At 44.3% G+C, this 21,982-nt stretch overlaps 1 protein-coding gene across 3 annotated transcripts; it reads left to right on the forward strand.

Moving 5' to 3' along the window:
• Positions 1 to 624: 624 nt before the first annotated feature.
• Positions 625 to 18,325, forward strand: Mlec (malectin). 3 transcript variants are annotated; one of them, XM_026403382.2, is made up of 6 exons: positions 625 to 1,022; positions 7,608 to 7,786; positions 8,470 to 8,646; positions 8,750 to 8,807; positions 9,954 to 10,179; positions 16,015 to 18,325. In XM_026403382.2, the coding sequence occupies exons 1-6, from the start codon at positions 797 to 799 to the stop codon at positions 16,121 to 16,123; spliced, it is 975 nt and encodes a 324-aa protein (XP_026259167.1). In that variant the 5' UTR covers positions 625 to 796; the 3' UTR covers positions 16,124 to 18,325. The 3 variants fall into 3 exon arrangements, with proteins under 3 accessions (XP_026259167.1, XP_026259168.1, XP_077652256.1); XM_026403383.2 differs by lacking the exon at positions 16,015 to 18,325 and having other exon boundaries at positions 9,954 to 14,468; XM_077796130.1 differs by lacking the exons at positions 8,470 to 8,646; positions 8,750 to 8,807; positions 16,015 to 18,325 and having other exon boundaries at positions 9,954 to 14,468.
• Positions 18,326 to 21,982: the final 3,657 nt, after the last annotated feature.

The following is a 21,982-nucleotide window of genomic DNA, read 5'->3' on the forward strand; positions in this document are numbered from 1 at the left end:
TCTGATTGGACGGCCGCTTGGACTCTACCACCCGCCCAGAGCCCGCTAAGGGGTGGGGGCGGGACCCTATCCTCGTGGGACTCGTGTGCTCCAGTCGTGTTCCTGTGGCCTCTTTGGCAAAGGCTGGGTCCTTTGTCTCACACGGAGAAAAGGCTGAGTCTCTTAGGTCAGGAGAGTGTCCACGGCTTCTCCTACTTGAGCTTATGCTCATGCCTCTCCCTGAGAAAAAAAGGGGCGGGAAAGACAGCAACGCCCCCTCCAGAGCTTATTCGGTCCCAAGATTTTTAGCACCGGAAGTGCTGGCGACGTGTCAGTGCGCCCTATACTAAACCTTCCCCCCCACCCCCCAGGCCACCTTTCCCATTCAGCTGTGGGATTCCGGGGCCGCCTGGGCGCTGCACCCGCCACTTCCGCATCGGACCGCTGCTTCAACCGAACTCCCTCCCTCTGCGCGCGCTCCATCTCTTGCCCGATGGTTGGACCGGAGCCTGGGAGTGGCCACGCCTTTTCTCGCGTCTGATAGCCAATGGGCGGGCGGCTCCCGGCGGGGTGGTGGGTAATTAATAAGGAATCGGCGCTGATTGGCTACAGGGTCTTGGCTGGGAGGCAGGGCGGCGGGGTAGGTTGTTCCTGAGGTGGGAGGCGGCACCCGTGGCTGAGAAAGAGGCCTGAGAGCGACATGTCCCCGGCGGCTGAGGCAGAGCGGCCAGTGGCACTGTTTTACTGAGTCGGGGGCGGCCTGGCGGCCGGCCAAAGACGAAGGTCGGCGGGGGCTGCCCCCGCAGTGGTGGCGGCCATGCTGGGTGCCCGGGTGGTTGAAGGAGCCGCTGGGGCGCTTCTGCGACTGCTGCTACTGATGCTCCTGCCGTCGCTCCGGGAGCCGAGACTCGGCGTGACCGGCGTGGTTGGGGCCGGGCTGCCTGAGAGCGTCATTTGGGCGGTCAACGCGGGCGGAGAGGCTCATGTGGACGTACACGGGATCCACTTCCGCAAGGACCCTTTGGAAGGCCGGGTGGGCCGAGGTGAGAGCCCTTCGCCCGCGCTGCGGGATTCCAGGCCTGCGGTGCTGGGCGCAGCTGGTGGACGGCTGCGGGCCCTGACCCCGTTCCTCGACTAGGGGCCACGTCTCTGGAGTGAAGTTTCTTTGCAGTTTCCTCAAGGACCTGGTCATACGCCCAGGGCCTAGCACTGGCTCGAAGCTACCAAGAGCTATGGAGGCAGAGAGTTGGCGAGAAGTTATATTTGGACCTCGCATCCTGGATTTTCTCAGCCCCTCACCCCCACCCAAACTGGGAAAGTAAAGACCAGAGATGCCTCTTGCCCTTCGAGGCCAGGCGAGTTATAACTCATCAGTACTCCTGCTGTCTTATCGAGACAGTTCTTGGTAGATTCTTGCGACCCAGATATCTGCTGCTTTTCCTCCCCTTCTAAAGGAGCCGGGCTTGATTCTTAGCCAGAATAGCAAGGAATCTTTGAAGGGGATGGGCCAGGAAAGTTTGATTGTAGCCTTCTCCCCCGCCCTCCCTTGGAGCAAATATGTGTACTTCAAAGGTAGAAGTAGTTATATTGAAGCCATCTTGCACGTGAGTCTGGGGGCAGTGTGTCAATTGTGTCATCCTGGGTAAGATCTGAATATCTATAGTGTGGTACCACCTACCCGGGTTGATCCTAAGAGGTTTGACTCCTGCTTTTGGGAAAAGTGTGTCTAAACTGGTTGAGCAACAGTGGCTTTTACAGAGCTGCACAGTTCTCAGAGAGTGTAAGAATTGCTAGGAGAGGTAGTTAAAAATGCAGATTCCTGGTCCTCACTCCAGATCAAATAGATTGATTCCCCGCTGCTGAGATCTAGGTTTCTGTATCAGTTGCTGTGAGATACTTCATTTGCAAACCACTCTTTGGGGGAAATCTGCTCTAGATTTCTTTATTTCTTCTGTAAGTAGAATTGGAAAACAGACTTAAGAAGGAAGTTCCTTGCTTCATGTGTTGGAAGGAGATTTATACTATCTGCTGGGTTAAGAGGCTGCCCAACTGGCAATATGCCACTCTAGCCAACCTAGGAGACAGACTTTTTTTTTTTTCCACGATGTCCATATCTGGCTCTTGCCTTTACTAAAGGATTGCATTTAGTTTCTACAAGTTAATTGCAGTTTCCTGGAAGTTTATTATATTAGGAGTTTATTGCTTTCATACATCTGAGGATCTTGGGACACAGGGCTTCTTTCTGAAGTTCTGTGTTTGTCTTGGAATTTGTTTAGCCCTGGCATGTAGATCCCAGTATCCTGGGTTGAGCTGAGTCAGAGCTTCAGTCCTGCAGCAGCCAAGCCAGACTTCATAGCAGGAGGTCATTGCTATCTCTATCCTGGACCCTTCCTCTTTCCCTGTGGTCTGGACTGGGAGGAAGGAGGTCTGAGGAAACTACAAACAGTTTGTGGACTTTGCCTCTTGAGATAACTGTAGTGAGGACAGTGAGTAAGTGGTTTCTCTCACTTAGCAGATACCAGGCTCTACATTGGTTACATTGTTCTAATAGGTCCCTTGGGCAGTGGATAAAGCTGACCAACACCACACAGGTTTAATCCCCAGGTACTGATCTTATTCAGAAATTCTGGCTTTAGTTTGCTGGTGCAGGTTTTTTTTTGTCTTTGTTTCGGTATGGTCAGCAGTGAGCCAGGCTTGCTGTCCTTGGGTTATTGGCTCATGGTTGCAGTTCCTTTGGAGTTTATTGTAGCAGGTGAAATTACATGAGACCTACCAAAGCTCATGCATATTGGAGTCCTGTTTCCGATGTGAACCTCTGGACATTTTTTTTTTTTTCAAATGGAGGTTCCCTGTCTTCCAGTCTGGTTATGAATTGAACAGTTTTAAGGAATGGATGGGGAAAAGGGTTAGAGTTGGACCACCTTGTTGCAACTTTGGGCTTACCAGATCCCTGAGAGTAGCATTTTTCTGGCATTAGGTCTGGGACTGCTTCCACTCAGGAATCAGCTTTCTAATTTCTTCTTTACTTAGGAGTCAGCCCCACAAGGGAAGTGCAGCTGTTCACTCTGCCTTTCCTTCTTTGGCCCTGTTTGGATAAGGGTGTGCCAGGTATTTGGAGACCCTTGCCTTGTGCAGCTATTTACACTAATTGCTGTAGGAGCCGTAGGCCCTATTTCTTTTCCCACTTGCTTGTGATATTGTTTCCACCATGCTGACGAAAGTTCATTTTGTGTAAAATGAATTCAGGTACTTGTTGCCAAGTTTGTCCAGATAAGGGTTTGGCCTGCTTTTGAATTTGCTGTTTCTCTGTAATTTCTTTGTAGTTCAGCATTCTTGTAACTGAGTGGCCCAGGGCACCTGGTGCCTTATGCATTCAAAGGCACTTTATAATGTTTATTGAATTTCATTTCTGCCTTGAGGATAACTAGTGCTCATAGCCTGGGAAAGGCATTTCAATCTGTGTGCTTCAATAGATAGAAGTATAGAAAGTAGTTCAGCAGTGCTTACCTTGGGGTTTTGGTATGCTACTTGATACGGGTTCTTCTCGGTTATTCTGGATCCCTTTTGACTCTGACTAGGGAAAGACCTGATTATTTGGCCTAAGGGCCCAGAACTTGGCTTGGTTATAGAGGGAGGCTATTTCCGCTTCATAGAAAGATACTTACTAAACTTGTATGACCTTGAGGAACTTACTTTACCTCTCTGAGCCTTGTTTTCCCTCTTAATAATACTTCTCATACCTTAGAAATCTGTGACTTGACTCTACAAACTCTCCTGTTCAGAGTAGGGTAAACTGTCACTATTTTTTTTTTCCCTGCTTGATGACCTTTTACATGGAATTAAAAATAGGGCAGAACATGGCTGGAGGGTGGGGAATGCTGGCTGAGGATCTAAGCTTATCAAATTACCAATTCTGTTTTCCTAAGGAAGACCCTTTCCTGGACTGGGGAAGGATTTGGCCTTGGGAAGATAAGAGTTTGAAAGTTAGGGTGAGAGAGACAGACCCCTGTCTTTGATTTGCTTAGAATTCTCTTCTGTAGAATGTGTTTAGAATTGTCTCTCTATACTGTTACCTAACAGGCATGCTTTATCTGCAGGCCCTCTGAGTGCTGGAAGTTTGCAGGTAGAGAATTAGGTCTCTGAATCACTGAGTTCCTTGCCTCTGCCCATTGAGACGAATTGTTAAGGAACTAGTCTTACTTGACAAAGAAAGTGATTCAAAAAAATCTAGTGGTCAGGAGTCCTAGTGTTGAGGTGCTGAGAGATTTTGCAGCACCAAGAAGTGCTTCATGGTGGTGGTCTCATGTAGAACAGGTTCCTGCTCATTCTGGCTTTTAACTCCTGTGCTTCCCAGCTGCAGTTTTCCAATTAGTTTGATTGCTTCTTTTTTCCTTTTAGTCCATTTTCTAAATTCTCTATAGAGCAGAGACATTTATTTAGGGCATATTGGGTGCATATCCTTTCCTAGCTCGTGTATCTTCTTGTCTGTCTATGCTTTTCTCTGTGTGAGGCACTGTATTAAACTCTTTACAGGTATTTTTTACTTTATTTATTTTAATGGTACAGGTGTTTTTATTCTTACCACAACTCTGTTTTATAGGTGAGGAAACAGACCTAGAAAAAACAACTTGTTCAGCTTCTCTTAGGTGGCAGAGCCAGGGTTCAAATCCAGGCCTGCCTTACTCTAAAACCTGAGCTGAATTTTCCAAGGAGCCTGGCTGCTCTATTTTGTAGAACTAAGAAGCAGCAGACATAATGTAGGCCCTTTGGCCTCCTTCCTTTTTGGTTAACTGTCTTAAGCTGTATTCTGTCTACTTTAGCAGTGTGCTGACTGTACACTCCATTGTATTTTAGAGAAATCTATTTAACTATGAAGACATGAAGGCTAAGGAGGGAAGACATTTCCTTTTTGCTGCTGCATCTCTTGGGACTTAGGCAAATGCAACTTTGCATGTGGCAAATCTCTTAGGACAGTCACTTGGGCTTTAAAGGGAAAACACTTAAAGGTAATTCCAAGGTTATTAAATAATTTTTGTTCACATAGCTATTTTCTTAACTGTGAGACTGAGACCACCACAGATTACATTACGGTTGGTTTCTCACTTTTTCCGTTTGGCAAAGGAAAAAAAAAGATTCCCCACACATGCACAAATTTTTCTGTGCATGAATAAGTCAAATCTAGTTAATGTTCCAAATTTGTAAGGATCACAGTCCTCATGGAAGAGGACATTCTTAGTTGGAAGAGAAATAGCAGTCTTTCAGTCTTTATAGGTTTGTGTCCTAGGGTAATGTACTTTGAGGCTGAAAAACGTTTGGGGTTTTCTCTTTTTTTGTTGTTGTTTATTGTAGTACTGGGGATTGAACCCAGGGGCACTGTACCACTGAGTGACTTTTATTTTTCCCAGGTTGGCCTCGAACTTGTGATCCTCCTGTCTCAGCCTCCCAAGTCACTGAGATAACAGGCGTATGCCACCCAGCCAGCCCCTTCTTTGATTTCTTGAGGAGAAATAGGAAGAAAAATGTCTGAAGACAAAAATGCAATGAGTTTCCTGTTTCATTGTCTCATCAGTTCATTTGATTTCATGGCTAATGTCATTTACAGGAATTGTTACAGTTATGTTTATTTTTTTAAGAGCTTGACCTCATCCACTAGGTCTTTTGGTTAATCTTTTACCTTTTGCCAGGTCTTCTTCCTTGGAATTTTGGTAATTCAGCTCTAGGGATGACACTTGGCATCTCCCAAAGGATCTAGTTGGCAGATGACTTCAGGGTCACCATGAGAGATTGGAAGGCAGTCTTGAAGTCTTTTTTTTTAAAGATGATTCTGGGTGGTTTTTTTTTTTTTTTTTATGTCTTTATTTATTTATTTTTATGTGGTGTGGAGGATCGAACCCAGGGTCTCTCCCGTGCTAGGCAAACACTGTATCGCTGAGCCACAACCCCAGCCCCAGTCTTGAAGTCTTAATTCCATGCTGGAGGAAAAATTACCCTACCCTACTATCTGTCTGTAGTTGGGAAAGTAAACTATGGGACACTGGAAAGTATCTGTAGGATAAAGGAATCAGGCTGCTCTCTGAAGGAGGAAGCAGAAGTATTATCCTTGGGGGCTGGAAGGTGATATTTTGTGAAAAGACCCTAGTTTATTTTGTTGAGTGGGGGGAAAACATGAATACACAACTTATCTTCTCCCGAGGTTGGGAGAGACCTGGGGACAATAGAGGTGTTTGACTTTTCTGATACTGACCCCAAGGTAAACTTTGTACTTTTACTCTACTTTGTTCCTTGTTCTTTTTGTGAAATGGAAATGGTGTCTCCCCAGGACTTGGGCATCTTAAGCCAGAGGTAGCAGTAGGACCTTGGCAGATTGACTTCCCTGCAGATGCTCTAGACTCCTGGTGAGCAGGGCATGACTTCTCTGCTTTGTAGGTACTTCCTTTGTTGCCATTTGTTCATTTAGCAAACAACACTGAGTTTATAGGTGAGGAAACAGACCTATATTGGTCTGAGTGGCTACTATGTCAGGTGCTGTGGTAGGTGCTAGAGCTTTGGTAGAACTGCTTTCTTCTATTGGTTTAATTTAGGAAATGTTTAAGAGTTGGAGTTTTATGAGTCTGTGGGTAGCAAGGTGCTTGAACCTATTGGAAATTAGAGAGTTCTACCCTTCTTTTTGTGAGTCTGTCTTTTTTTTTTTTTTTTTTGGCCAGCATTAAAACTTTTTGAATGAAAATTTGGGAAAAAACAAGTAAAGCTGGGATATTATTCATAGTAAAGATGATAAAAAATGACTTTTGTAACCAGATAGTCCACAGTTTTATTTATTTACTTATTTTTTAAATTCTTTTTTTTTAACATTTTTTTTTTAGTTGGACACTATCTTTATTTATTTATTTTTATGTGGTGCTGCGGGTTGAACCCAGGGCTTCGCACATGCTAGGTGAGTGATCTACCGCTGAGCCACAACCCCAGCGCGTCCAGTTTGTTTTAGATGCTTAGTTTTCTTTTCTTTTTTTTTGAACCAGAGATGGAACTCAGGGACCCTTAACCACTGAGTCACATCCCCAGCCCTTTAGAGACAGGGTCTCACTGAGTTGCTTAGGGCCTCACCAAGTTGCTGAAGCTGGCTTTGAACTCACAATCTTCCTGCCTCAGCCTCCAGAGCCACTGGGATTACAGGTGTACTCCACCGCACCCAGCCAGATGATTAATTTTTCTGATTAAGAAAAAACATTTGAACTCGATCACCTTGATTAGAGTTCCTGGCCATCCCCTGGTTTCAGGAGGTTTTTCTGAAACTCTCCCTCTTCCGGAACCAGGCATCTCCAGCATAGCATTTTTCTTCACATAATGAGTTAGACTTGTTCTCATTCTCCAGATAGCCAGGGGAAATCTTCTCCTGTGAAGGTTAGAGGGGCTATTGAAATGAGTATTGAGTTTCTTTCATGTGCTCTTCCTTGGCAATGGCTATCTGATTCTTGCTTTTGTGTGAGCTCTGTTTGGAGCCAGGTGCAGAGGAGGTGGCTCCTCCTACTGAAAGGGTTATTAGCATTACCCCAGAAATGCCTCTGACAGTTCTGGGGTCTCTGCTCTTTTATATCTTGCCTCTGATGTGCTTTCTGTCTTGTTCCCAGCTTCAGATTATGGCATGAAACTGCCAATTCTGCGTTCCAACCCAGAGGACCAGATCCTGTATCAAACAGAGCGGTACAATGAAGAGACCTTTGGCTATGAAGTGCCCATCAAGGAGGAGGGGGACTATGTGCTGGTGTTGAAATTTGCAGAGGTCTACTTTGCACAGTCCCAGCAGAAGGTAAGGTCTTGACTTAGTGAGACATTGATACTCTTGGACATTCCTTTGCTATGGGGCCACAGAGTGTCAGAGCCTCCCAGAAGGGAGTTACAGATGAGCTTTGAGGAAAAGCCGGATTCTTTCTGCATCTGAGAAAGCTGTGTCCCATTGCCTGTGTGACCACACTTGCCTTGGGGGTTGGTGACAGAGAGCATTGCTAGGGCTGGGGATGTGGCTCAAGCGGTAGTGTGCTCGCCTGGCATGCATGCGGCCCGGGTTCAATCCTCAGCACCACATGTAAAACAAAGATGTTGTGTCCAAAGAGCATTGCTAGAATCCTAGTTCTTGGCAACTGACTGATCCTGTTAAGGTCCTCCTGGTTACTTCTCTTCCCTTGACTTTCATTGCCTTCCTGTTTTTAGCCTTTTCCTTTTCCTCTGTCTTTTCCTGTGAATTTCCTTCTTTGCATGCTGAGATTTTTGTTTTTATTCTTTGTTTCTTGAGGCAAATATGCTACTGCCATGGCAATGAAGGAACATAGTTTTGGTTTGGTTCGGATAAAGGACTCTAGCCACCCCAGAGTATATCCAGACCTATCATTTTTTCTTTTGAACTTGAAGCCCAGGCAGGTGCATAATGTCCGATTCCTTGAAGAGGTACAAAGCTGATGGTTTTGACATAGTCTCTTTTTCTAATCCTTGAAGGTATTTGATGTACGATTAAATGGCCATGTCGTGGTGAAGGATTTGGATATCTTTGATCGTGTTGGACACAGCACAGCTCACGATGAAATCATCCCTATGAGCATCAGAAAAGGGAAGCTGAGTGTACAGGGGGAAGTGTCTACCTTCACAGGGAAACTCTACATTGAGTTTGTCAAGGTAATGCCCCATTCTGTCTCATGGTTGAGGAACGGCTCAGAAGAGTGGGTGAGGATAACATATTGGCTGCTGTGTGGATTGACCATTCTTCCCTATTTCCTAGGGGTATTATGACAATCCCAAAGTCTGTGCACTCTACATCATGGCTGGAACAGTGGATGGTAAGTTGTGCTTTTGATTTGCTTTCTGACTCAGGCTGAAAGATATGGTTCAGGAAACCCTCAGGAGATAATTTAGCTGATCATTATTTTATTAACACTTAAAGCCAGATTGTGGGGAATTCAGAGTCACAAGGATGAGGATGAAGTATTTCATAGTACTAGCCACAAGCTTTGAAAAAAGATATGTGTTCTTTCTTTTACTATTTAATCAGCTGTTTGGCCTTAGACAAATTCTTTTAAATTTCCTATAAATTGGGATTAATAATGGTTCCCATTGGGGTGCCTGACCCCAATTTGGTATTGCCTTAAACTTGTCCTCATTTCAATTCTTGTTGACATTTATTTCTTAGGAGAAAAAGGCAAAAGGAAGACTTTGTTAGGATTTTGGTATGTTCTGAAGAACTCCAGTGTTGCTGGAGTACACTGGGACCAAAGTCCATTTATTCATTTATTCATATCTCTTTGACCTTGGGATTCAGACTCTTGCTTAGGGTTTCGATTATCCTGGCTGCCAGCTTCCCAGCTGATGTTTGCAGAGAAAACTTGTATCTTAGTGATTTTTCTTCCCTATCCTCTCTCTGTGCCTTTACCCAAGTTGTCTTGAGTACACATCTTATCATCTTGTATTGGTGTCTCCTCCCAAATTCTGATGTGATGGCATCTAGGAAGATGATATCTTACACCAGACAGCTTTGTGCTTGAGTCCCTGAGAAAGAGGTAGGACAGAGGGAAAGTGTGAGCAAGAACCCAGAACGCTGTAGATCAGCTTTTTTCTTTAGATTTTGTGTGAATCTACAGGAAATGTGGACTTGTGCAAAGGAGAAGGGATTTGAAAGGTTAAATTTTGGGTGTGAGATCATTGTCTCTGACCAGTCTAAACTTCTTGGGGCTCTGAAGATGTGGGACAGGAAGGGAGATAGTGAGCTTCTCTGTGAGCAGGGCTTTTCCAACTTTTTAGTTAAATCTGAAGACTAGTGTTAATGGCACTCTGTTGTTCTTTAGGCTGGAGATCATCTGTGCTACTTCTCCTTCCTGTGGACCCTAGATTGGTCACAGGAGTTTCTTTATTGTGGCTCATTTGCTGTTCTTAGGGTCTTACTTCATGCTATTGGTCTCACTTAATAGGCATTTTCTTTCTTGTGTTAGATGTACCAAAGCTACAGCCTCATCCAGGACTGGAGAAGAAAGAAGAGGAAGAAGAAGAAGAAGAATATGATGAAGGGTCTAATCTCAAAAGACAGACCAATAAGAACCGGGTGCAGTCTGGCCCTCGCACACCCAACCCCTATGCCTCAGACAACAGCAGCCTCATGTTTCCCATCCTGGTGGCCTTTGGAGTCTTCATTCCAACCCTCTTCTGCCTCTGCCGGTTGTGAGAACAAATGACCATCCTGAGCAGGGTGGAGGGGAGTGGGAAACCAAACATGTTGATTTTGGTTTCTGTATTTTTCATAATGATATAAAAAACAAAATGAAACAAATCCAACAAACAAAGCCCACACACACAAAAAGTAAAGGTGATAAAAAGAGACAGAGTGAGTGGAGAGCAGCCCTCATCCACTACTTGGTCCCAGGCCTGCTTCAGTCCTAGTCCTCTCTTTGTGGCTGGCCCCAGCTGTCACTTTCCTCTCTGGGGTACTTGGGGCAAACGGGTCCTTCCTGTCCAGGATCCTTATTTGTATAATGAGTGAAAAGGACTCTGAACTCAGAGTAGTTATGGTTTCTTTTTTTAGGTTAGAAATTTAACAAATAGGGAAATGTCATCTAATTACCTGAGAAGACCAGCCCTGGGAGTTGGGTATGTTCTGAAGTCATGTCCAGATAAGTTTTCATATGTCCTGGGATTGAAAGAATGTGTGTGTGAAGGTATATAAATCAGATGGTAAAGGCAAAAAAATGGGGGAATTGAAAAAGAAAGAAAAGTAAATGCTTCCTTACTTGGAAGCCTTTATGGATTAATCCAATGATGGTTCCTTCTCAAATATTTGAGTTTGTCATTGCTTATCTCCCTGACATGTGCCAGTTAGAGGACTGTCTGGTATCCAAGACAATTAGTTCATATCAGGTCCTCAAATTGCCTCTGACTTGTCACCACAGCAAATCATTTTGATTTCAGTGCCTGTTGGGGACTTGATTTTTCAATTTTTTTTTTTCATAATCTGGCTCATTTGGAATCTCTTCTCCCTTTCAACCATCCTCACTAAATTATTGCCAAGAAGGGAAGGAGACATGGGGATTTGGATTCTCTGTGCTTGAATGTCTTATCTTCTACCACCTCACCTTGTTGGTACCTCCTTCCCTGGATCTCTGAGCCAGCAGCCAGGAGGACCTGACCCAGCAGTTCTTTACTGGCCCCTTTGTAGGGTCTTGCTGCCAGGGGACAGGGATGCTTTCCAGCCTGCAGCAACTGACCACTTGACCTTAAAAGTCTCTTCTGGTCTTTGGATTAGAAAAGGCTTATGTTAGCATAACTTAAGAGCAACCTCAGAGACTTGAGCCCTACTAAGTGATTGACCACTGTTTAGAGTGTCTAGTATTTTATGTTCATTTATCCCCATGTCCTCTGCCCAGAGCTGCCTCAAGGAACTAAATGGATTGACCATATTGGCCCAGTGATTTTTCTCATGGATCTTAATATTATGCCCCTCCATCTTTTCATTTCTCTATCCAAGTTGTAGTCAGGTTCTTGGTGTGATGGGGCTAAAAGAATCTCAGTCAGCTTAGTCCTGGCAGCTCTGAGGTTAACCTTAACATCTAAGTGTCTGTCTGGAATTCCCTAGAAAAATGTCTGCAGAAAATGAAATTTCCCTTTTTTCCTCCTTTCTGATCACTGTCATTCATTTCTCTGTTAGGGCAACAAAGGGAGGACCCAGCTAAGCTAAAAGAAATTTTGTGGGTGGGAGGCAGCAGGATTAGCTTCAGCTTGAGCTGGAGCAGTACAGAATCTCAGGCCAGGCCCATCTTTTTAGAATATGTTTGATTTTCAGTTTGCCTTGCTAGATGTTTTTTAAGAGTTTCGTATATTTGAACTGTTCCTTATGTGACAAAAGTAAGTGGTTCTTGGGCTCACGTCCTGACTTTGGCTCTTAATGATTACTCCAGGCCAGCGTTTAGTCATTTGAGAATTATAGCCCTTTATTTTCATTGTGACTTGGGCCTCAGTCTTAGGGTACTGAGTCAGGCAGCTGGATGGCTGGGGCCTGAGGTTGCAATCAGAGGAGCAAAGAGGTCCTGGAGTGCTCCTGAAGCCCCCTTCTAAAGGTTGAGGTACTGTAGCCTTGGTCTTGGGGACCAACTTCCTGGACAGTGGATGTCCTTACTAATTGGGCTTCTGACAGTGGTGTTGGTTTCTGTTCTTTCACAACTCCCAAAGGTGTGAGCCACTGCCAATTGATTAGACAAGATGAAGGAGGACTTGTTGCCTCTATTTTGCCTTGTTTGTTAGTTTGCTTGGGTCTCCGAGGAAGGAGGGGTCCTGCCTCCTCACCTCAGCCCATCTCTTCAGTGACTCATTGTCTCAGAAGGAAACCCTGACTCCTGGGGCCATTTCCTAATGGTACTGTAAGCCAAGCAGCTTTGCTCTGCCTGTTTCCAGAAGCCTACTCCTTCCCCCAGGCTCAGAATGGGTGCTTTCCTCTCTGGTTGTATCCAAAAGGAAGGAACATCTTTCTATGGCTGACAAAACTAAAGGGGAAGTGAGGAAATGGGGAGAATTATGGCAGGGGCTGGGATAGACTCCCCTGAAACCAAGCCCACCCAGCTAAAAGATAGCTGCCTAGTGCTAGCAACAGCTGGCTCATGTTGCTGAACTTGAAAGCTTTTTTTTTTTTTCTTTTTTTGCTCCTCCAAGGGATAAAGGTACATGAAGTTTAGGTTAAAGGGATGGAATGGGGCATGCTTTATTTTTATTTTTATATTGTACATGTCAAGAATTACTCTGTTCATCTTTTGCTTTTTACACTGTTTGTTCTCCATCTGTATTTTGAACTAGTGTAGGACTGAGGCTGGGCTCTACTGTAGGGAGTCTGCCTGGGGCTGGTTGGGGAGGAGAGGCCAGGCTCTTCTATTCCATCACATGTCGTCCCAGGGTTTTAGGGTCCATAGAGCCCTACTGGCTAAAGAGCAGATAGCCAGGGTGAAACTCCTTTTGCCAGAAGCATGGCTCTAGTGCAGTTTGCAGAAGACCATGCAAAGATGACTGCTGGAAACAGGCTGAATCTTGTAGTCTGGTCTGATTTGGGTCAGTGATCCACAGTCTCTAATTGGACTATTTTGGATCTTACTCATGCTGAGTGAAAAATTAAGAAACTGTGGGGTCCATGTCCTGTAAATCAAATCCATTTTTTTTTTTCTGAAAAATCTTCCTTCCTGAGGAGAAGCTGCTCAGTGGATACCCTGAGTTCTGATGATTTAAAAGATAATTTTTAAGCTTCCATGGTATCAGACTCCCAGGAAGACCAGCTGTGACCTGCAGGGCCACCTTGTTGTTGAAAGGTGTGATCGAGTTCTCTTGCTCTCTCTGAGGGGACACAGTCACGCTAGAGGTCACGTGGGCTTTGATGAGGTGGGGTAAAATTTGCATTAGGCTTACGTCCCCCTTTCTGTGCCTGGGAACTGTTGGATCCAGTTTTAGAAGTGTGGTTTGACTTTTGTCTTTTCTGGAGAAGCTTCTGTTTTAAGGAATTTCTCTTCCTTTTTGTTTTGCCCCTAGCTCTCCTAGGGAGACCTGGCCCTGACTTCTAGAATCTAAGCTGAGAATTTCAGAAAACAGCAGCAGTATTTTCCTTGTCCTAGCACTTAGATCCCTTTCCCTAGAAATTGGTTCACCTCGGGAAGCCCAAGGAAAGAATCAGCAGGTTCTCTACCCTCCCTGGGGATTGAGGATGAACCTACCCCGGTCAGCACAGTGCCTTTTCCTCTCCTGCTCTGAGCCAGGGTGGGCATTCCCTCTAGATTCAGGTCCGGGCAGGGGTCTTACAGTCCCTGTCATGGGGCTGCTTCCCCATCCCTCCCCTCCCCTTTGCTGGCCTACTTTTCAAGTGTCTTCTTGCCTTGAGGAGCCTTAATGGCATCAAGCGACAACATGTAACATTGTCCTTCCTGCCTCTCCAAAAGGATCTAGGAGAGTAGGTGAGCTTTCCCAAGTGAGAAACTTATAAATGGTCCTGTTTTTTTTTAAAAAAAAGACTGGGCCAGGGGAAGTATGCTTTGGGCCGCCTTCTGCTGTGGCCTCTGAGGAAGGAGACTGGAGTAAGGCTAAGTGAGAGTGTACTGAAGCAGAACCAGAAACACTCAGGATCTGTTCAGAATCTCAGAAGAAATCTTCCTCTCTTGTAGGGAAAGATATAATTAGGGATCAAAGAGCTCTAAGAAAATTGCAAAGAAGCCTTAATGTTCATGCTTCAGAGAGATCAGAGCAATTTTCTTTTTCAGTCTGAGCTAGGCTCTTTCTGTATTTGGACCTCTTCTGAAGCAAGAGGGTTAGATTTCTTCACGTTGTAAGCTTGGCACCAGTGGGTCAGCTGCCTAGTGAGGGTGGGTTTCTTTTGCACATGTGTGGTTTGCTGTTGATCTGGTTTATCCTTCTCAAGCTGCCTTTGTCTCACTTGCTTTGGGTGGCCAAATCATCTTGATAAGAGCAGATGAGTTGGGGACTGGCTGGGTTGGCAGGAAAAGAGCAGGATGGATCTCTTGGGACGAGTTCCTCCCAGGAGTATAAAAACAAGGAGCCAGGATTGTGCTGGCAGCCAGGGAAACAGTAGTGCCTGTTCGAGTTGGCAGAGAGGGCCTTGGCACCACTCACATCCAGGCAGTCTTGTGAGATGGGAGCACATAGCACTGGGAAAAGAAGAACTCCATTCTCACCTCTATTTTGAGCTTCAGTGCTTTATTTCAGTATGAGGAAAAACAACAACAAACTGAAGTGCGCTTTCCGTCCTTTCAAAGGACAACTGTCGGGAAAGGAGAGCCGAGTTGCCAGGTGGGAGGGGAGAATTGGCAGGGAGAGACAATATGGCAAAACCAGTAAAGAGACTTTCTTGACAACTCTGTTTGGTGTGTCATGATCCAGGGAATGAAAAGAAATTTGACCCTGGGTTAGCTCCCTCCTTGGATTTAAAGAACATTACCTTTCCCTTCCATCAGTTTCTCCCAGGCTACCATCAGGTACCCATTCTGAGCTCATGACAGCCTCTTCAACCATAATTGGCCTAAGCTGTCTTGCCTGACCCTCCAAATTAGGCCTGGCTGCGCTCTTTGGTACCAAGTATTGGAGAAAATGTGTCAGTTCTTAGTAGCCCTTGTAGCTTCTACTCTGATTTTCCATCCTCTCCCTGCAGATGCCAAACCAACTCTTTGCCTGTAGCCACAGTATGTACTTAACAGCAGCAGCACAGTGAGATGTACTTGAGGGGCTTTGAACCTGGCTGGCCAGGGAAGCAGTAGGGGTAGATAGAGCTGTCTTTCCTTCTGGGCTGTCTCCATCTGTCCCTGCCCCTTCCGTGCCCCACCCCACTCCCACCAAAAAGTAAAAAATCAGGATGTTTTTTCACTGTCCATTGCTTTGTGTTTTAATAAACAATTTGCAGTGACACTCGGGGTTGAATTTGAGCTTTATTGCAAAGAAGCGATGTGATGGGAAAAAGGAGGCCTGGGGGCTTCACTAGCTGTGAAGACGTCTGTGGTGAGGCTGGGAGCTGTTGTCCGTGTAGTCAGGTATCTCTTGCTTTTCTTCTTTCTGGGATGTATGGTTAAAGAGAATGATATGTAAAACCTTGCCTGGTCATTTCAACCAGGAAAAATAAAAATTACTTTGTTCCTACTTCCACTGAAACACCAGCCAGCCCCATACCATCCCAATCCCATGGCATACCAGGCCCATAGCTGCCTCCTTTATTGTTCCCTTAGCCTCTGGATGAGCTAAGCCACGGGATACTTTTCTCTTCGTCCCCTTTTCTGGTGTGTTGGCAGTGTTTTAGTATACATCGGGAATGCAGAATGCAGGCAGGAAGAATTTTTTTCCCTGTAATTTATAAGCCACATTTTACAGAATATGAAGCCACATCTACAGAATATGAAGCTCAAAAAAGTTTAGTAATTTGCCCCAGGCTGGTCAGTAAACAATCAAGCCAGGGTTCAAAACTAGTCTATTTGCTATGAAAGCCCATGCTCATTCTAGGTTGTAAAAATAATTATAACTCTCCTGTAGTGAACCCTTGAAATGGGCCAGGCACAGTGCCGAACACTTTACAGACGTTACCTGTTTACTCTTCGTATCTGTCGACTCTTCTGCAAACCAGTTGATATTACTTTTTTAAGAGGTGAGTGACTTGCCCAGGGCTACACAGCCAGCAAAGGCAGAGCTGGAATTTTAAGTCAAGTCTCTTGCTCTTAATAATTACTCTGCACTGCTTCCCACTTCCTCAGGATGCTATGTGACATGGCTCTAGACCCTACTGGCTGGCTATATTTCAAGCTGGAACGAAGGCTGCTTATTTAGGATTGGGGGTGGGGTGGGAATGCTGGTCTACCTCCCTCAGTTATCCCTTGAAAGACAGAATTCATTGCTCGATCCAAGAATGATGGAGTCTTTCCAGGGCCTGAATAAGCCACAAGGCCCACAGAGTGTCTTTCTTAGGTTGAGTCCACCTATGTAGCTGGAGTTCTTTACTAATTAAGAGTTAAACTGTTGCTATTTCAGGTAGCTTTGCACAAGTTGCCAAATGGGGAAGAGACTTGAAGAAGCCCTGCTCTAGGGAGTTGCAGGGAGGGAAATTGTCTGACAGAAGATCCCTGGGCCAAGTGCTGGGGGTTGGGTTGGACCACTCCATGGGTCCAGATCTTAATCTTACTAAGGAAATCAGGCTCCCGGTTGGCTGGAGCCGGTGTGTTAGACCTTTCTCCAGATTTAATACCCCCACATCCCCCATGGAGGAAGAGAGTTGGGATTTTCCAACATTTACTGGAAAGCTTGCTGTAGCAGTGAGGGGTCGGAAAAGAGGGTGGAGCACAGAGGACCTAGAACTAGCAAGTTCAAGAGTCTTCGTTTTGTTTGTTCCTAACTACTTAACGTTAATAAAAAGTAACCCCACTTGCTTTTTGGCTCAGGCCTGATATTAAAGAGTTGATGTTCTGGGCTTCCTCACTGCTCCCACTTGAATCTCTGTTGCTTCCTCAAGTCGGTCCCCAACTTGCCTCCTCTCAGCCCTGACTTGATAGTACTCTCCCATCTAGCTCTGTGGTTTCTTCCTGCCCAGGGTGCCTGCAGAAGGGTCCTGGAAAAAGAGGTCACTTACAGATATTGCCATAGTGATTGTTCACTAGATACACTGGCCTCAGCATAGTACACAACAACCCTAGGAAAGGTGACGACTAGCCTGACTTAAAATGAGAAAACTGGCTCAGAGATCACCTGCCTAAAGTCACATAGCTGGTAAGTGGCCAAAGCAAGGACCAGAATCTGACCCTGTCTGACCCTCAAACCTGTATTCCTATGCCATGATTTTTAAAATTTTTTGTTTTTTGATACTGGGGATTGAACCCAGGGGTGCTTTACCTCTGGGCTACATGCCCAGCCCTTGTTATTTTTTATTTTGAGACAAGGTCTTGCTAAGTTGCTTAGGACCTCAGTTGCCGAGACTGACTTCCAACTTGAGATCTTCCTGCCTCGGCCTCCCCAGTTGCTAGATGAGAGGTATACACACCATGCCCAGCATGATATACTCTTTAAAAGGAACTTTCCAAGGCTCAGTGTAGATGTTGATAACCGATGAAGCGGTGGTTACATGGGGGTTTATTATATTTGTCTTCACAAAAAGAAAGTAACCTTTTAAGACTTAGTGATACAAAACTATATACAATAATAATATATTTGTAATATGTACATAAATATTTTTTAAAAATTATATGGGGTATAAATTGTGAAAATCCTTTTTATCTTTACCCCTCTAGTCCTTACGAAGATAATGCAGGTGATATGTATCTCATTTTCTACGTATTTACATATACATGTACATATAGTGTTTTTAAACAAACGGGATTATGCTATACATAACCATAAGACTTAATATGTCTTAGAGAATTTATACATATAGATAGGTTGGTACATAGAGATTATCTTTAAAGGACTGCACAGTATTTTATGGTTAGATTGTAATTTACGTTACCATTTCCCTATTGTTGAACATTAAAAGAGTGCTCATTTTTTTGTTAGTACAAATTGCTGTGGTGAACATCTCATACTTGCATCTTTGTGCACATGTGTAAGTGTTTCTTTAGAATTCCTTAAAGGAATTACTAGGTCAAACAATACATGCATTTAAAAATTTGAAAGTATTCCACTTAACAAGGCTATATGAATTTTTATTCCCCAATATTTTACTATACGACTTTGGAATATGCTAGAAATCTTTTCTCGGAACAGGTGGGATATAAATAATAAATTAGTGCCCTTTCTAAAGGGTTTTTTTTTGTGTGTGTGTGGGTGTGGGTGTGTGAGTGATACTGGCCTTGCACATGCTAGGCAAGTGTTCTAGTATATCTCCAGCCTTTTTTTTTCTTTTTTTTTTTTTGGAACCAGAGATTGAACTCAGGGGCACTTAACCACTGAACCACATCTCTAGCCCCCTTTTTTGGTATTTTATTTAGAGACAGGGTCTCACTAAATTGCTGGGGCTGACTTTGAACTCCCAGTCCTCCTCTCTCAGCCTCCCAAGCCATTGGGATTATAGGCATGTACCACCGCACCCAGCTTTTAAATTGTATTTTGAGATAGGCTCTTGCTAAGGTGCCCAGGCTGGCCTCAAACTTTCGAATTCCTGTCTCAGCCCTCTGAGTAGCTGGAACCATAGGTATAGTTGCCAAATTAGTGCTTTTTAAAAAACAGTCCTTATCCAGGGAGTGAAGTGACTTGGGTATTGGGGAAATTACTAGCTTTCAGTCCCAGACCACAAGGTGTGCCTACTATCCCAGCCATGACTTGCTGATTTGATACATGCCACCTTTAGGGAGGCAGCAGAAAGGATTTCACTTCTCAGTCTCCAAAGAGAAAAGCCCTCTGATGTCTTGCTTACCTTGGCTGCACCATCTCTGGCCCCACCTGCATGGCCCGATTCGAGGCAGACTGCCTAGCTACCCTGGGACTGTCCTGGAAAATAGCCACTGTCACACCTTTTACGGTGGCTGGAGGGACTCAGACAGAGGACCAATCTGGGGTGAAAGGGAGGCCAGCCTACCACTTCAGGTTTCCTGTGTCCAGCCCTGGAAAACCTTGGTGTTACTATTTAATGCAGTAATCTTCTATTTTCCTTTTTTCCCCAGACTGTTGGTATATGTAATTAAAAAAAAAAAATTTAAAGAGTATTTTTGTAGTGCTGGAGAACTGAACCAGGGGCACTGTACCACTGAACTACATCCCTATCCTTTTTTATTTCAGACAGTCTTGCTAAATTGCCCAGGCTGGCCTCCAACTTGCCATCCTCCTGCTTCAGCCTCCCTGTCAGCTAGAATTATAGGTGTGCACTACTACACACGGCTAAATAGAGCCTTTTTACATATCTTAGGAAGATTTGGTGAAGAAAGGTAAATTAAGCAATAACAGCTCTAATTTTTCCTACCCCTTTAAAAAGTGAAATTTTTTTCTTTTGTGTGTGTTGTGTGTTTTTTAGCCTTTTGATCTTTTATTACTCAAAGAAGCTTCATTTTTAAAATTTCACTTTCTGACTTTGCTGTGCCTTCAACACTTCACAATAATTTTCTGCTCCTCAATAACGAAGACACACTTGTCACCAACACATGTAGCACACATGGAACCACCATAGGCCCTGCTGATACGGTTTTGTTTTAGAAAATTTTATCTGAACTTTAGGTCTCACAGCACAAACCCCTTGAAGTCTGCCTGGATACACATCATATGCAGATTTTAATGCTTTCCCAACCTTCTTGGTATGAAGGTTAACAATTACCAGGGACTCAGGACAGACTATTTTGTTAGAGATTATATTGTCTGTCAATTACTAGACCATCTCTGAATGATCTTGCATTCCTGAGAGCTTCCTGCATTCAACTCCTTGGATGGCAGCCAATTTTACCTTTTTTTTTTTTTTTTGGTATGCTTTCTATTCTAAATACATACTCTAATCCTTCTAATCATACTTCATAGTCATAGTCACCAGAGAGAGTATAGGCCTCAACTCCCTCATATGACAGTATTTCATTTTTTTTTTTTTTCAGTTGAAGTTTTTTTCCCCCCCTTCCCTTCCTGCAGTGCTGGTGATCAAACCCAGGATCGCCTTGTATATGCTGTGCAAGCACTCTATCTCTGAGCTACACCCCCAGCCTTGAGGTTGCCTTTAAATTTTAAGAGAAAATAAATCTACTTTGACGTAAAGTCTGCCTTCTAGATACAGAACCTAAGATACTTTCTCATTTTTAAGAACTACACAAGCAGCCCATGAGCATATGCTTGTGATAAAAAAAGTACAGAAGTAGCTCTAAATAGTGTAAAAAGGAAATATATTCTCTTTAGTTCCTTCCAGTACTCTCCTCCCTAAAGGTAATCAAAGTTGACATTTTAATGTATATCCAGACCTCTTCCTTTACAATTACAAATACATTTACATATTCATATGCTTTTTATTTTAAATGAATAGATTCTGTGCCTTGCTTTTCTCTCAGTATCTCTGAGATCTTCCCATCAGTCTCATTCTTTTTAACAGCTGTATAACATAGACTCCACTGTAATTTGTCAATGTAACAAATAATCCTGCAGTAAACATCTTTTGTATACACTTAGGCAAAATTCCTGGATTGGACTTGTAGGTGAAGGACTTAGTACTTTTGTCATGATCCCTAGAAAGAAAAAAACTGGGATCCAGGTAATTGTCGTTTTGGTGCTCTGAAATAAATGTGAGCTTGTGGGGAATGACCGCATGCTAAACCACCCTCTTGGCAATTCACAATCAAATAGCATATTAAAAGTTCTGGAAACTCTTCAGTAGACACTCACTGTTGAGTGGTTTAAAAAGAGTTATTTACAAAAGGAAAGGTTTTAATTTCTCTTATATATTTATTAAAATCTAGAAGGGTTTGGTAAGTGTCACCTGATGCTAATTTCTCAAAAGTTAGGAAGTTGGCCACATACTGTCTCACTCAACTGGGCAGCTGGGGAGGGGGGGGTCAGGTTTGGACTTTGTCCAGGAACTAGGTGAGTCCTGGCAGCCCCTCCCAAGCCCCTTACATCAAGTGAGAGGGACCCAGCAACTCCCGGTGTAAGTCAGGTCTAGAAGCCAGTCATTGGCAGAGGATTGGGATTTCACTCTGGCCCAAGTTTGGCTAGTAGACACTTCACATGAGTCAAGTCCAGGCCTCCTGTACATCCAGAGTTTTGAGAGAAGGAACCACGTGGGGTATAAGAAGGCAGCCTCTCTCCTACCCACTTCCTCCACTAATGAAATAGTGGTTAACTGCCTAGGCTCAGAAATGTCACCTCTGTGAGGCCTTTCCCTGACACCCACCTCCACCCCCCGCCCTCCTAACCCAACAGAATAAACCACTTCTGGGTGCTCTGGTATCACTTTTGTTGTACCTGTTACAGCCGGTGCCAGGCAGTTATCTTCTAGTTCCGAGTTTCCCCGCCTGTCAGAGGAAGTATGCCACAGTCTTTCTTGACAAAGTGGGGACTCCTTCATGGACAGTGTTGTGAGACACTCTTCAGGCTTTCACTCATTTATTCAATCGTTGTGCACCTACCATGTGTCAGGCATTTGCTTAATTGCCAAGAATACAATGATAAGGCATATCCACTCCCTCCCTCATCTTTATAGTTCCTGCAGTCTCGCTCAAGGTCAGGCACAGCAGGGATTGGCATGGCAATCTAGTTAGAAAGCTTGTCTTGAAGCTGCCTCTTTGCACAGCAAATGCCATTTTAACTTACACTCAATACTAAAAACATTAACATTTTCTCAAGATGCTTTATCTACAGTTTCTAAGAAATTCACTTGTAATATATATGAGTATACATATATACAAAAATTATATATACACATATATATACACACATATATATAAAACATCTGGGATGACTTTGGGGACCTGAAAGAGTGTGTGGGAGTTCTAAGGCCCCACCCACCGCCGGACAGGACCAAAGTTGTAGAGTCCTCACTGCTCCTCGCAGACCC

Source organism: Urocitellus parryii, chromosome 3 (genome assembly GCF_045843805.1).
Source record: "Urocitellus parryii isolate mUroPar1 chromosome 3, mUroPar1.hap1, whole genome shotgun sequence".
Taxonomy (NCBI): Eukaryota; Metazoa; Chordata; class Mammalia; order Rodentia; family Sciuridae; genus Urocitellus; species Urocitellus parryii.

What these genes read in the sequence shown, in the direction of transcription:
- Mlec (XM_026403382.2), top strand. Translation starts at nt 797, where the DNA reads ATGCTGGGTGCCCGGGTGGTTGAAGGAGCCGCTGGGGCGCTTCTGCGA. An exon ending in TTGCACAGTCCCAGCAGAAG is followed by an intron (nt 7,787 to 8,469) that starts GTAAGGTCTTGA and finishes TAATCCTTGAAG; the next exon opens with GTATTTGATGTACGATTAAA. An exon ending in CTCTTCTGCCTCTGCCGGTT is followed by an intron (nt 10,180 to 16,014) that starts GTGAGAACAAAT and finishes ACTCTCCTGTAG; the next exon opens with TGAACCCTTGAAATGGGCCA.